At 42.3% G+C, this 13,952-nt stretch overlaps 1 protein-coding gene across 6 annotated transcripts in view; it reads left to right on the top strand.

Moving 5' to 3' along the window:
• The window catches only part of raraa (retinoic acid receptor, alpha a), a 167,180-nt gene that overhangs the window by 68,254 nt on the left and 84,974 nt on the right, over nucleotides 1-13,952 (top strand). For all 6 annotated transcript variants that reach the window (XM_037754392.1, XM_037754390.1, XM_037754389.1 and 3 more), the window contains one exon: nucleotides 9,905-10,680. In XM_037754392.1, coding sequence (XP_037610320.1) covers nucleotides 10,527-10,680 — 154 coding nt within the window. In that variant the 5' untranslated portion in view covers nucleotides 9,905-10,526. The remainder of the gene's footprint in view (nucleotides 1-9,904; nucleotides 10,681-13,952) is intronic.

Genomic DNA, 13,952 nt, shown 5'->3' with positions numbered 1-13,952 from the left:
CCTTGACCTCTGACCTCAAGATATGTGAATGTCTATATGTGAAGGTTCTATGGGTACCCACGAGTCTCCCCTTTACAGACATGCCCACTTTATGATAATCACATGCAGTTTGGGGCAAGTCATAGTCAAGTCAGCACACTGACACACTGACAGCTGTTGTTGCCTGTTGGGCTGCAGTTTGCCATGTTATGATTTGAACATGTTTTTTTATGCTAAATGCAGTACCTGTGAGGGTTTCTGGACAATATTTGTCATTGTTTTTTTTGTTTTTTTTGTTTTTTTTTGTTGCCCACTCCCATGTTGATAAGAGTATTAAATACTTGACAAATCTCCCTTTTAAGGTACATTTTGAACAGATAAAAAAATGTGCGATTAATCACGATTAACTATGGCGATCATGTGATTAATCGCGATTAAATATTTTAATTGATTGACAGCCCTATTATATTCACACATAGCATCGCACCGGAAAAGGGGCAAAAATGTGCGTGTTCACCCGGGTGTCATGTTTCCATCACTGCCGATAAATACATGTGACTACTGCAGAGTCATATGTCCTGGAAATGAATGCAGATTGTAACCTTTCCCACTGAAGACAAGTGGGTGTTAGTGGGTATTGGTCCAGTGGGAAAGGGGCTTGAGAAAGAGGGTGATTACATACCACAATGTTCCTGGTTCCAGGTTTGAAGCCAGGCCATTAGGGGTACATGGCATACTGTGCACCTTAGTTCACTGATGCACCAGGACAACCAAGCACTTAATGTATTAGTCTGGTAGAATGAAGAAAAAAACCTACTTAGCTGTCTTTTCAATTCTCTATCTTACCTTACTTTGGCTGAACAGTTTCGGGAATTCTTCCCTTTATTCTCTGTTTTCAATGTATCTTTTAGTAAGAAGGTTATCCAAGGTAAGGTGGTGCACACTATTAGTAACACTCTCTGACTCCCAGGCTTCTTACTAGCCTTACTTTACCTTTTTCTGGCCTAAATAATTCACATCTATCAGCTGAAATCCAGCGCTAGTGACGTGTCAAAGTGTCCCTCTCTGCCTCCATCCAACCCCTACCCACCGCCCCCCTCCATCACCCCCCGCAGATGTGGTCTACTCTTTATGCAAAACCCATCTCATCTGAGCTAGTAATGTACAGTAAATGCAGCGTACTGTAAGACTCTCCCCAGGGCAATACGATGACATGCAAATGCGATTCAGGATATGACATGGGCACACATTAATAAGCACACGCGCGCAGGCTGCATGCGTGACTGCACGCGCTCAGACACTTGTTGATACATGCACGTGTTTGTGTCACGCGTGTACATCGCTGCACATACACACACACACACACACACACACACGCACACGCACATGCTCTTAACTGTGCAGTATGTACACACTCATGCGTGCACATTCCCTTCCCGCAATGTCACATCTCACTTCTGACGTATACGTCCACCCACGCTGCTGTCCTCATAAAAAATTCAATGCATCTTGCTTGAGCGACTTCCATTATGTGTAACACTGCAAAGCCACGCAGGCTGGAGCCGGAGCCCACTCTGAGCTGTTAAAGACCGTCATCCACTCTGAGCTAGCGGCCTGTAGCCCTCCCCATAGAGAGGCTTTTGTACAAATCTATGTGGGTTTTTTTACGTCGCGGCCATTATAGAGAAAGTCCAAGTCATCTGTTTCTCAACCTTAAATGGTGAAATACTATGTCATAGTGGTGGAGATACCAATTACAAGACTAAGTACATTTTGAAGCAGCATGTCTGTCATTTGAAACAGCAGGTGCAGCACACTGGTGATATTCAAATGACATGCCTACAGGAAACATTAATAAAGTAGCATATCATATAACAACGTGTTAGCGATTGACTTGATACTGTGTTTATTGTTCTTCAATATTTGTTATCTCAGGCTGTAGTAAGTTGAACTAGATATCTGTGAGCAATGCCATAGTGATTAGCTCACTGTTTACATTTAACATTGTGCAATGAAGTTACAAAGCAGTAGTATTTCCTTAAAGGGATAGTTCTGGTGTTTTTGAAGTGGGGTTATATGAGGTACTTCTCCATAGTCAGTGTATTACCTGCAGTAGATGACGGTCAGCACGCCCCCAGTTTGGAGAAGCAGACAGGAGTTACTGCACAGAACCAAAGCAGTGTACTGCTGTACCTAAAAGAAAGGCCCACCTAAAAAAATCAATATCAGTTTAAGTGTACGCTATATTTAGAATATTTCACCGCTTTGCCTTGCTGCCAGACAGCCCTTTCCGATGGGGAACTGAAACTCTCTTCAAAGCCACCAGACTCCATTGACAAAAACAGTAATTTTACCTCGCAGAACACGGGAGTTACTGGTCTACCGCTATCCTTCATCGATTAATTGTTTGTGTTATTGTGTGACTTCGGTGTTTTTAAACGGTTAGCTCTGGGATTCACCAAAGTCACACAATAACACAAATAACTAACCGATCGAGGCAGTGGTGGACCAGCAAAGTCTGTGTTCTACGAGGTAAAATTATTGTTTTTGTCAAAGGAGTCTGGTGGATATGAATAGATATATAATGGCTTCAGTTCCCCGTCGTAAAAAGTTGTCTTACGGTAAAGTAAAATGTTGAAAATATTAGAAATATAGGGTACACTTAAACTGATATAGATTTCTTTAGGTGGGCATTTGTTTAGGAAGCTAAAATACCTTTTGCTGCCGGCCCCGTTCACAACAGTACATTGCTTTACTTCCATGCAGTAACTCCTGTCTGCTTCTCCAAACTGGGGGTGTGCCGACCATCATCTACCATAGGTAATACACTGACTATGGATAAGTACCTCATACAACCCCACTTCAAAAACACCAGACCTATCCCTTTAAGGAAATACTACTGCTTTGTAACTTCTATCCCTTCAAGAGGAGCATTGTCTGAGAAGTTAAAGTCCTCTTACTGGGAGCTAAAAAGACACATAATATATGGAGCCATCCTGTGTAACCATGCTTTGTGTAGCATTAACATAGCCATGTGTCTAATCCCCACTGGACTCCATAGCGTTAGCAACACATCGAAGTGTGGTGCTGCTGCTGCCACCGTCCACCAGCTGCTCCTGACACAGAGATATGTAGCACTAGCAGCACCCACATCGTGGATAATTGGTCATCAGGAGATATATATAGACTGGAGATGTTGGTGTGTGTGCGTACATGTGTGTTATCATCTCAAGAATCACCCTGTGCTTTTTTTTTTTTATCCAAGCCTCGACAACTACCGGCGTCTGTTTTACTTTCCGTCAGTGACCTCTTTGAACTTGGTCCGTGCGCACGCGCTGAACTGTGTGTACGTTCAAACGTGCGCGTCTGTCTATTTATGTACACGCTGGAGTGTCTCTGTATGTCATGCGTTGCATTTGTCTTCCCCCCTGGCTCTGTTTTCTGCGCTGTCCACTCCGACCTCACGCTGCCATTTGCTTTTTTTCCCGATTATTAATTCAGCGTTCGCTGTCACAACCGATTACAGTATCTCGTGTCCTGTGAGCTCTGACCCTTCCTCCTTCTCTGCCTGTTACATGCCAAACACAGAGTTAAGACCAAGTGACCCAGATTGTTTGTTTACTTTCCCTCCTACTGTAAGTGATCACATACATTCCCTCGGGAGATACCTTCCTCCTCCTGTGTGGTCTTGTAGAAGTGAGTTTGGCAGATATGGGCTAGCTATATAATGGCCAAAGAGACAGATAAGGCCATACAAATGGACTCTGCAGTGGGATTGTTCGAAACTCCTTGAAAAGACGTACGTTAATGGCTCGATTCTATACGCCCCAGGGTCCCTACCCACTACTGCGCTATTGCGTCACCTCTTAATCTACGCTATCTATTCCTGTTTTTAGACTATGGTAGTCCACGTCTCAGTTGTATCGGTGTAAGTGCAGAAAGCAAGTGTGTGGGTTAATGTTTTTTCTGTGTAACGCCGGCATACAGAAAGCTCTCATTCCTCTTTGTTACGCTTGTTTTACATCTATATCTTTATGCATGTTTAGGCGAGACATGTCTTGTCTGCCTTGACGGTACTTTAACACATCTATATGCTACAATGAAGACGAGCAAAAGTAGAGCATTATGCACACAACTGATCCCCCTTCTTCTTCTTCTCCATATCAATGACCTTGTGTGTCAGCCGTATCATATAGAACACATACATCATACGGCGGGAGGCAGCTGCCTGCCGAGATTAGTGCGTGTGTGTGTGTGTGTGTGTGTGAAGGAGAGTGAGTTAAAAGAGTGTGCATGAGGTGGTTCTTGTGCTATATGTGCATATACTGTATATATGTATGTATGTATATATATGTATTAGACGATAATAACGCGTTAATGCAAATTCATTTTAACGCCACTAATTTATTTAACGCATTAATGCAAGCGATAGTTTGGAGGTTGTAGCGGGCTCAGTTTTAAAGCTATAGTGAAATACTGGTGTCATATCAAACTAACAGACCTAAGGAATCCATTGGTACCAACCATGTCATACAAGCTTGTCGGGAAGGAGGCTAAATAACGCTCCAAACTTAGGCTAAATTTTGGAGTGGAAAAAACGGTCATGGCCATTTTCAAAGGGGTCCCTTGACCTCCGACCTCAAGATATGTGAATGAAAATGGGTTCTATGGGTACCCACGAGTCTCCCCTTTACAGACATGCCCACTTTATGATAATCACATGCAGTTTGGGGCAAGTCATAGTCAAGTCAATACACTGACACACTGACAGCTGTTGTTGCCTGTTGGGCTAGAGTTTGGCATGTTATGATTTCAACCTATTTTTTTATGTTAAATGCAGTACCTGTGAGGGTTTCTGGACAATATTTGTCATTGTTTTGTGTTGTTAATTGATTTCCAATAATAAATATATACATACATTTGCATAAAGCAGCATATTTGCCCACTCAAATGTTGATAAGAGTATTAAATACATGACAAATCTCCCTTTAAGGTACATTTTGAACAGATTAAAAAATGTGTGAATAATTTGCGATTAATCGTGATTAAATATTTTAATTGATTGACACATATATATACACATACACACATATAAACACCTATATAGTCAAACTGTTTGTGTCTGTTGTTTGACATGTTGCATAATTTCAGTCCACCCTATCCAATGTAGGATCAGAGTACACAGCTGTTTGTGAGAATTGTGATTGGTTTATGAACATTAACAGGAAGGAGGATGTGGAGAGTGCATGTCAGCAGCTTTTATCCAGCTTTGGTGTTGCGTGTGCAGTTTTCACAGCAGATTATACGGGCCCTCGATTGTGCCTTGATTCCTCGTTTAGCGGCGTGTCTGATCCGCGTGCCTCTGATTGTGTGTGTGTTATGTCCTTACCGCTGCTGGCAGAGGGATTATACAGGTGCTCAGTTACGGCCTGCCTCTGTCCACACTCTGTTGTGGCTTTTGAGTGTGTGTAAGTGTGTATGTATGCATGGATGAGTGCTATATGACCGCTGATTGCATAATGTATTTGAAATGCTTCAGCTGCGCCAGCCGGATAGTGTTTACAGTATGCATAGGAGAATGTTTCCCTGCTCTCTCCAGACACTGGGCCTCATTAAATGCTCCTATGCAAAGATTTATTTTTAATTTATACACTTATATTGTGATTTTTTTTTGGGGATTAAAAAACATTCATAGGCATAGAAAATAATTAATGGGACCTTTTTAACTGATAAACACAAATTCTTATTATCAGATGCGATTAATTGGACTAATCTTGGAAAATACAACATATTTCAATAGAATTATTTTCAACATTATTATGTTTTACAAACATAATAGGAAAAAAAATAGCTTTAGTTGATATTAGATAGGGGTGGGAATCACCAGAGGCCCCACGATACCATGTTATCATGATACTTTAGTCACGATATGATCTTATAGCGATTTTAAACATTTAGCGATATGCTATTACAATAAGATATATTGCGATTTATTACCTTTTTTCAACTGCAAATTATGCAGTTTGTCAACATCTGTTTCATCTAATAAGATACAGTTTTAACTCGGTTCATCTCACTTCAATATTTGTATTATTAATTATTTATTAATTAATTCATTCATTAATTAATGAATCAATTAATAATTATCATATTGATTCAAGTCAAGCAACACTGTCATAAAAACACAAATGTGGCATCAAGCACCTGACAAACTGAACTGTTTGTGTAAGAGTCTACATTATATTTGCAATATTAATAGATCATATAATAAAAGACGGCTACTTGGCGTTCATGTATGAATCAAAAACATCGCGATACTATGCTGTATTGATTTTTTTGATTTTGATTCTTGAACTTGATGCCTTATTTTAGGGATGTTCTCAAGTGTTTCGGCAGCTCACTGTCTGGTGACCTTTACAAAAAAGCTCAATGTCTCTAAACAACCCTGATATTCGGTCCTACAGTTGACGGATGTTTCTCAGTTTCTAAATCTAAATCAAAAGTTTTGTGAGTAGAAACTTCTGTTCCTATCCATTGCAAAATAAAATAAAAGCGGGTTGTGTTGCAGGCACTTCCTTCGTAGTAAACAACAATATCCCCGTCTATTCAGTAAAAAGAATTAGCTGTGGGTGCACTACAACAAAGTTGCTGCTGGTGTAAGTGCACGCCGGTAATGTTTGATGTTGCTTATCACTCAGAAGGGCCTCTTACGGTGCCCACACTAGACGCTGTAATGATAATGGTGAAGGAAGTGGCCCATTCCCAGCCTGTGGGTTCTCCTGGTGTCCCATTGAGTTGTAGTTCCTCGTTGAAAGACCCAGTTCAGCAGCTGTGGCCTCTGGGTGTTGCATTAAAATATATATGGCTTTACATCACTTCTGTGTGTATTTTTGACAACAGTGATGCATTTTACATGACCACATGTGCGATGTAGAGTGTATCAAGGTTTCATAATGGTTGTGTATTACTCTGTATTATGGAACTAGATATATCTTACAGACCGTTGTTAGTATGTTACCTTAACTCTTAACTCTCTTGTGGTTTAATAGGTGGCTGCTCCGGAGAGAGAGGGGCTTTAAAAGCAAATAAAACTATATCCAACTCCCTTGGGCTTTAAAAAATGCTGTTAAAGCTTTCGGCCTAATACAAGCTCACCGTCCAGCCCGCCGCCCCTGACCACCGCACACACCGGCTCGCCGCCACAGAGTGACTAGAGAGCACGATCAATAAAAATAAGGCGGCTAATAGAAGGCCGAGGCCATAAAATCAGCTCTCCATCTGATTAACAGACATATCAGGCCTCCACACACTCACACACTCACACACACAACATTCTTACTGTAGTCTAGAAACTCATTCTCATAAGTTATTCCTCATTTTCCCTACATGCAGGTATATAGTCACATACACTCATGCAGACACAGGCAGGTCTAGCACTGAGCCCCTATGGAATAACAGCTCTCTGACACAAAAGAATGTTATATACTGGAATCAAAGACGGTTATGGTGGAGCGATGCTCCTGCACAGACAAAGACTCAAAGAAAACAGACACACTCTTGAAGATGTTTCAGTGTTAAGACATGACACAGAGGACGGAGACAGCGGGAAAGATCAACGCTAGAGATGTGATGCAAGAGGATTCAAAGCGCCACTGCGTCACCAGTGCACAGCTAGCCACCAGGAGGCTCTGTGTTGGTTTTGAAGTACAGTTTGTTAGTCCGTCTCCAGTGAGGAGGATGATGGTGGGGACAGTCAGTGATTCTGAATCTATGCAGAGGATAGATGCCAAATTAAAGGGACAACCTGAATAAATGAGACATCAACACAACAAATCCAGATGCTTCCGTACAGGATATGATTCATCATTGTTTTTAGGTTTGTTCGTATTTTAATTACAGTTTGTGAGATTGCATTGTTGTACTCATAGACTGTATATAAGAAGTGGACGTTGTCACCGTAACGTGCTGACGTTTTAAATCCTTGAGTTCGTCATTTTGGCCGTTGCCATGTTGTTTTTTTGCTACGAAAAGCGGCACAAGAGTGTGGAGCTAATTACAACTAAATGCTGAATAAGACCTTTTTAGGTGACCAAAATGTTGTAATTAACTTTCATGAACTGAAAACACACTGTGAAAGGGTTAAAGTTGTAAGACAAAAACACAGACAACTCCCAGACCAGTCAACGTCATGGTAGCCACCTGTCAATCACAAGGTAGCCACGCTCTAAGCCACGCGGCTTTATGGTCTATTTGACTCTAAATGGGACCCTAATTTACTAAATGTATTGTACTGTATTGAAGAAGACTTGAAACTAGCGATTGAGACCATAAACTCATGTTAACAATGTTTACTGAGGTAATAAATCAAGTGAGAAGTAGGCTCATTTTCTCATAGACTTCTATACAATCAGACTTCTTTTTGCAACCAGAGGAGTCGCCCCCTGCTGGCTATTAGAAATAATGCAAGTTTAAAGCACTTCAGCATTGGCTTCACTTTTCAGACCCGGAAGTCGCCCACTGGTTATAATTTATTAACCTCAAATGTAACCGTATCCTGACCTCAGGGGCAGACAAACCATCATGTTCAGCTACATGTAACATGGTCTTACCACTGCCTTCACATTAAAGTGCCCTCATTGTTAAGCATATAGGAGGTTATGAGTACGAGCAGTAGCATAACTCATCAAAATGAGCCCACCGCAGCAAATGAACCAAGCAGAACAGAAAATATTATTTAATGTGGATCCGTCACATCTGGCTGATGCTCCATCCACTTAAAATGGTCAATGATCAGGGCATCCATAACCTTCACAGTCACAAGATCTCAACTGATAGGAGAGTTCACTTGTAGAATCTCTGCCTATAAGGAGCATTGAAGTTGTTCTGCCTGCATGCGGGGAAGCACTTCTTTATGTCGGCTTTTTCCTTTTTAATTTGTCACTTGGCCGCCACCAGCGTGCCCCTCTCTCACCTGTCATAACCTGATGCTTTTATGCACACCATTCGAGTGGGAACAGGCACACAAACATGTCTGACTTGACCCCTCTCTCTTTACAGGAGTTCATCCATGATGTCCTGGCGTGATTCATGCTCGCGCGCCACATTCCTGAACAACACTGTTCATGCAAAGACACATTCCTCCTGCTTTTTTTTTTTTTTCAGTGCGGTCCATATGTGTGTGTGTGTGTGTGCGCGCGTGTGTTTTGCTGTGGTTTTCCTTTTACTGCTGCACATTACATCCACTGACTCATAAAAGGGTCATTACAGTAAAAAATAAGCCATGCTCATGTTATGACAAGCTGTTTTGAAGAGGAGCTTCTCTCTTTACTCTTGTATATACTGTGGTGCCAGTGTACCATTTTATGATAATTATGTTCTCCGGGTGTATAGCTGTCAGTGCCCTCATGTGCGCTCGTGCTTTCTGCGGTTGTTACAGGTCTGTTTGTACACGTCTCCGCTCTTAATTTGGAAGTAAACTCCGCTGCTCTCTATCTCTAGCGGTCCCAGATCGGCGCCTTGGGTCTCACCTCTGGCTCCCGCGACTGGTGTAATTAGCAAAGTTTTTCTTTTGTGTTGCTCTCTTCATTTATGTTTTTTTTTTTTGCTCTACGTCTCCGGCAGTATTTGTAGTCTGTCACTGTTAATGAGCGCGTGTGCGAGCGCACAAAGCTGCGAGGAGACATCACACACCCACCGCTCTCTTCGCCGCTTTAACACTCCATTAGATAATTAAGGCGGAGGGGGTGTTTTTGTAACATTTCAGATGAGACATTACCATTAATTAGTGTCAAAAGAAAAGAACTGTTTTTGCTCAAGCACTTAAGTACAAAGGGAAACGATCTCTTTACCTTGTCATTGAAGCACTAAATGATCTCTCTCTCTCTCTCTCTCTCTCTCTCTCTCTGTTTTTTTTTTTTTTTCAAAGGCTGTGCGACTGCAAAGAAGAGGCCCGTCCAAGGACAAGAGCTTTTGTCTTGGCATCATGTGATCCGCGCATTCCCCTAGGAGCGCTCTGCAGCGGAAGAGCGAATACACGCTCCCTTGGAAGCATCACGACCACTAGCAACCCGTATCACCACTATCACCACTCCCGACTGCTCTCATCAAAGTCACCTGTTCTTGACTCAACTTGTCTCCCCCCCCCCCCCTCCTCTTCATCTTGACGATAAGGAATGGCCGTGCCAGTTTCCAGCCGCCCCAACGCCTCTCGCAAATAAGGCCTTTCAGCTCGTTTCACAATACCACAGAAAGGAAGGATAAAACACTCTACAGTCCTCTTTTATACTGTCTCTTTTTTTATCTTTGTTTCCTTAGTAACTCAACCCTCTCAACACACACATTCACTCAACCAGCAGGATTTCTTTTTGTCTTGGTGACATCTACGGAGATTTTTTCTTTTTTACAAACTTCGTCTTTTGGAATATCTACTCATGCAGTGTCCCTATGGGGGATTAAACCAGTACGGGAAGCCACACTGACTCCTCTTTGGCTCTGTTAGATCTTGTTAAGTGAGCTCTGTTTGTGAGTGGAGGTGGACTTGAGCCATCATGGCTGGGAAGGGCAACCCGCTGCCGGGCCCCCACCTCAACGGCTTCCCCATGCCCACCTACTCCTACTTCTTCCCCCACATGTTGGGGAGCCTGTCGCCTCCGGCCCTGGCAGGACTTCCCATCAGCGGGTACAGCACCCCGTCACCAGCCAGTAAGTAAACTGTGAAACTCTTATTTGTTTATTGTGCAGGTTGAGTGTCAGGAGGCGGGAACAGGATGGTTTACTTTCCTTTGTGTGTGTGTCCTGGTTTACCTGTGCGGCTGTGGCACACTGTTTCCTGTATAACTCCCCCACTGTGTTTGTGTATGTGTGTACGTGTGTGTGCATTATTCTGCTGGTAAAAGGACACTTTCATCTCATCCTGTTTAGCTCATTCGTATCTGAAGGATGTGTGTGTTGGTAAACAGAGAGCCACGCACACACAACACACGGCCACACACCGACGTCGCCTCCAGCGCTGTCCTTAATTTACAAGCCCACACACATCGGCACACACACAAACACACACACACACACACACTGAAATGTCAGCGTAGATGACAAGGAAGTGAGGCAGGACAGCCAGAAAGGAGTATTGTTTATTTGGGGAACACAAATTTTGGCGAGCGTTTCTAAAATACATCTTACAAAAACCATCTTTCTAGCCAACCTTCATGCTACAACGCCTTTTATACGATCCATCAAAAGCTTTGCAAAGTTGCTCAAATTAGATGAAAACTACATTTTCGTAAAGAAAGAAAAGCTGTTTTGTTGTGTATTGATTTATACACAAGAGGACCTGTTCAGCCCTGAACAGTGGTGGGAGGAAGTATTCAGATAACAATATAACAATACGCCATTATAAGTCCTACATTGAGGATTTTACTGAAGTATTATCAGCAAGTGTAAGTATTAAAAGTCCTCATTATGTACAGTGTTTGCTCTCAGAATCTTATATTACTGATGCATTAACCTATTTTTATGTTGTAGCTGGTCAAGCTTATTGTAACTCCTTTACATGCTGTTGCGTAGTTTAATCTAGGGCTGCAACTAACGATTATTGTCTTTGACGATTAATCGATTAGTTGTTTGGTCTATAAAATGTCAGAAAATGATAAAAAAATTGCGATCAGTGTTTCCCAAAGCCGAAGATGACGTCCTCAAATGTCTTATTTTGTCCACAACCTCAAAGATATTCAGTTTACTGTCAGAGAGGAACCAGAAAATATTCACATTTAAGAAGCTGGAATCAGAGAATTTTGCTTTTTTTTATCGCTCTGTTGGGGGTTTATTTCACAACAATGACCCGCTCGCTGTACATTATCCCGCTTATTGCACGGCAACTCTTAAAGGTTGTGGAGTGGAAGTATAAAGTAGAATAAATATATGTAAATGCACCTCCATCACTGACTACTAATCAGAAAGTGCTTTGAAATCCAGTGAAATATTCTACAATCCAACATCGACAAACAGATAATCAAACTAAACGGCTGTGGCAGCAGCAGGAATATGAACTAAAGGACTACAGTCGGTGGTGCAGACGTACAGTCAGTGTGTGTGTGTGTGTGTATTGGTGCGGACAGGCCTGGCAGACCGCGACCTCGCTCTCACAGGTTCATAGGAGGTCAGCGTATTGACTTTCTATCTGCTGGAGTCTGCGTTGGCATGTCAGCGCGGAGGGAAGTGAAGAACAGTTAGTGCCCAGCCCAGTCACTCCCACTTCCCCAATACCATTTACCCCACCTCACTCCCCACCGTCAGATTCCTCTTTTCACACTGTGTGTGTGTGTGCATGTTTCTGAATATCTGTGTATGTGTGCATCAGGGCCACTCTCCCGATGTTTGCCATGCGGGGCTGCGAGGTCCCTTCCCTTTTGCCTGGACAAACATTTCCTGTCTGTAAACACTGGAGAGCCAGGGACACCACAGCTTCCTGACGAACACACACACACACACACAGAAACATAAACACAATCTCTGCCCTTCATGCTGGCTCACTTTCTCTCACTCACACTCCTCCTTGCATGCAGATAACTGCAGGCATGATTCACACATGCTCGCGCACTCACACAGCGACACATGCGTCTCCTTCTACACACTGTAATACAAACCTCCTCCTCCTCCTATATCCCCCCTCTCTGGCAGATCATTTCTCTCTCCCTCGCTCAAACACCTCTTTTTTTCTTTCTTTCTTTCTCACATTTTCACACACACACACACTCAAGCTAAGCCCTCACAACCCCATTCAATGCAGCGCAGTGACGACAGAGGGGAAGAAAGAGAGTGGGTGCTGAGGGAGGGAGAGGGGAGAGAGAGAGAGAGTCAGTTTGTTTGGAGCTTGAATGAGAGGAATTTACAGAATGTCAGATTGGAGGCAAGAGCATTAGACTTTCATCATGGCAGAGCTTTCAGTGAAGGCTGAATTCACATGCCTGTGTGTTTACAGTATGTGTGTGCACTTGTTGTTCCAGTGTTTGTCCTTCTGGATATTGTTGTTGTTATCTAAAAAGCCCTATTGAAAGCCACGTTTGCTTTCTTTTGCTGTCTTCAAAAACAACTCTATTCAAGTTTCTCACCCAAAGCTAAATTTTACAAGACTACATAATAACTAGGGCTGTCAATCGATTAGTTAATCGCTATCAATCGCAAATTAAACACACATTTTTTAGCTGTTCAAAATGTACCTTAAAGGGAGATTTGTCACGTATTTAATACTCTTATCAACATGGGAGTGAGCAAATGCTGCTTTATACAAATGCATGTATATATTTATTATTGGAAGTCAATTAATAACACAAAACAATGAAAAGTATTGTCCAGAAACCCTCACAGGTACTACATTTACCATAAAATATATGCTCAAATCATAATAAACTGCAGCCCAACAGGTAACAACAGCTGTCAGTGTGTCAGTGTGCTGACTTGACTATGACTCGCCCCAAACTGCATGTGATTATCATAAAGTGGGCATGTCTGTAAAGGGGAGACTCGTGGGTACCCATAGAACCCATTTTCATTCACATATCTTGAGTTCAGAGGTCAAGGGACCCCTTTGAAAATGGCCATGCCAGTTTTTCCTTGCCAAACTTTAGCACAAGTTTGGAGTGTTATTTATCCTCCTTCGCGACGAGGTAGTATGACATGGTTGGTACCAATGGATTCCTTAGGTTTTTATAGTTTGATACCAGTATCTTCTAACTAGCTTTAAAACTGAGCCCAGTACAACCTCTGGAAGATCGATTGTGTTAATGCGTTAAAGGAATTAGTGGCGTTATAACCAATTTGCAATAACGCGTTATCTTTGACCGCCCTAATTTGAACACATCATGGTAACGTTATAATTTACCGCGGCCAAATAATTGGTTTTACTGAATAGAGCTTGAACACATCATAATGTAATTCAATGCAACCTCTGTTAACTGTTAGCTCTGTTATTTTGCCAA

The sequence above is a fragment of the Sebastes umbrosus genome, chromosome 20 (genome assembly GCF_015220745.1).
Source record: "Sebastes umbrosus isolate fSebUmb1 chromosome 20, fSebUmb1.pri, whole genome shotgun sequence".
NCBI classification, from domain to species: domain Eukaryota; kingdom Metazoa; phylum Chordata; class Actinopteri; order Perciformes; family Sebastidae; genus Sebastes; species Sebastes umbrosus.
Note: the sequence above shows the minus strand (reverse complement) of the source record. Positions and strands in the feature narration are given on the sequence as shown.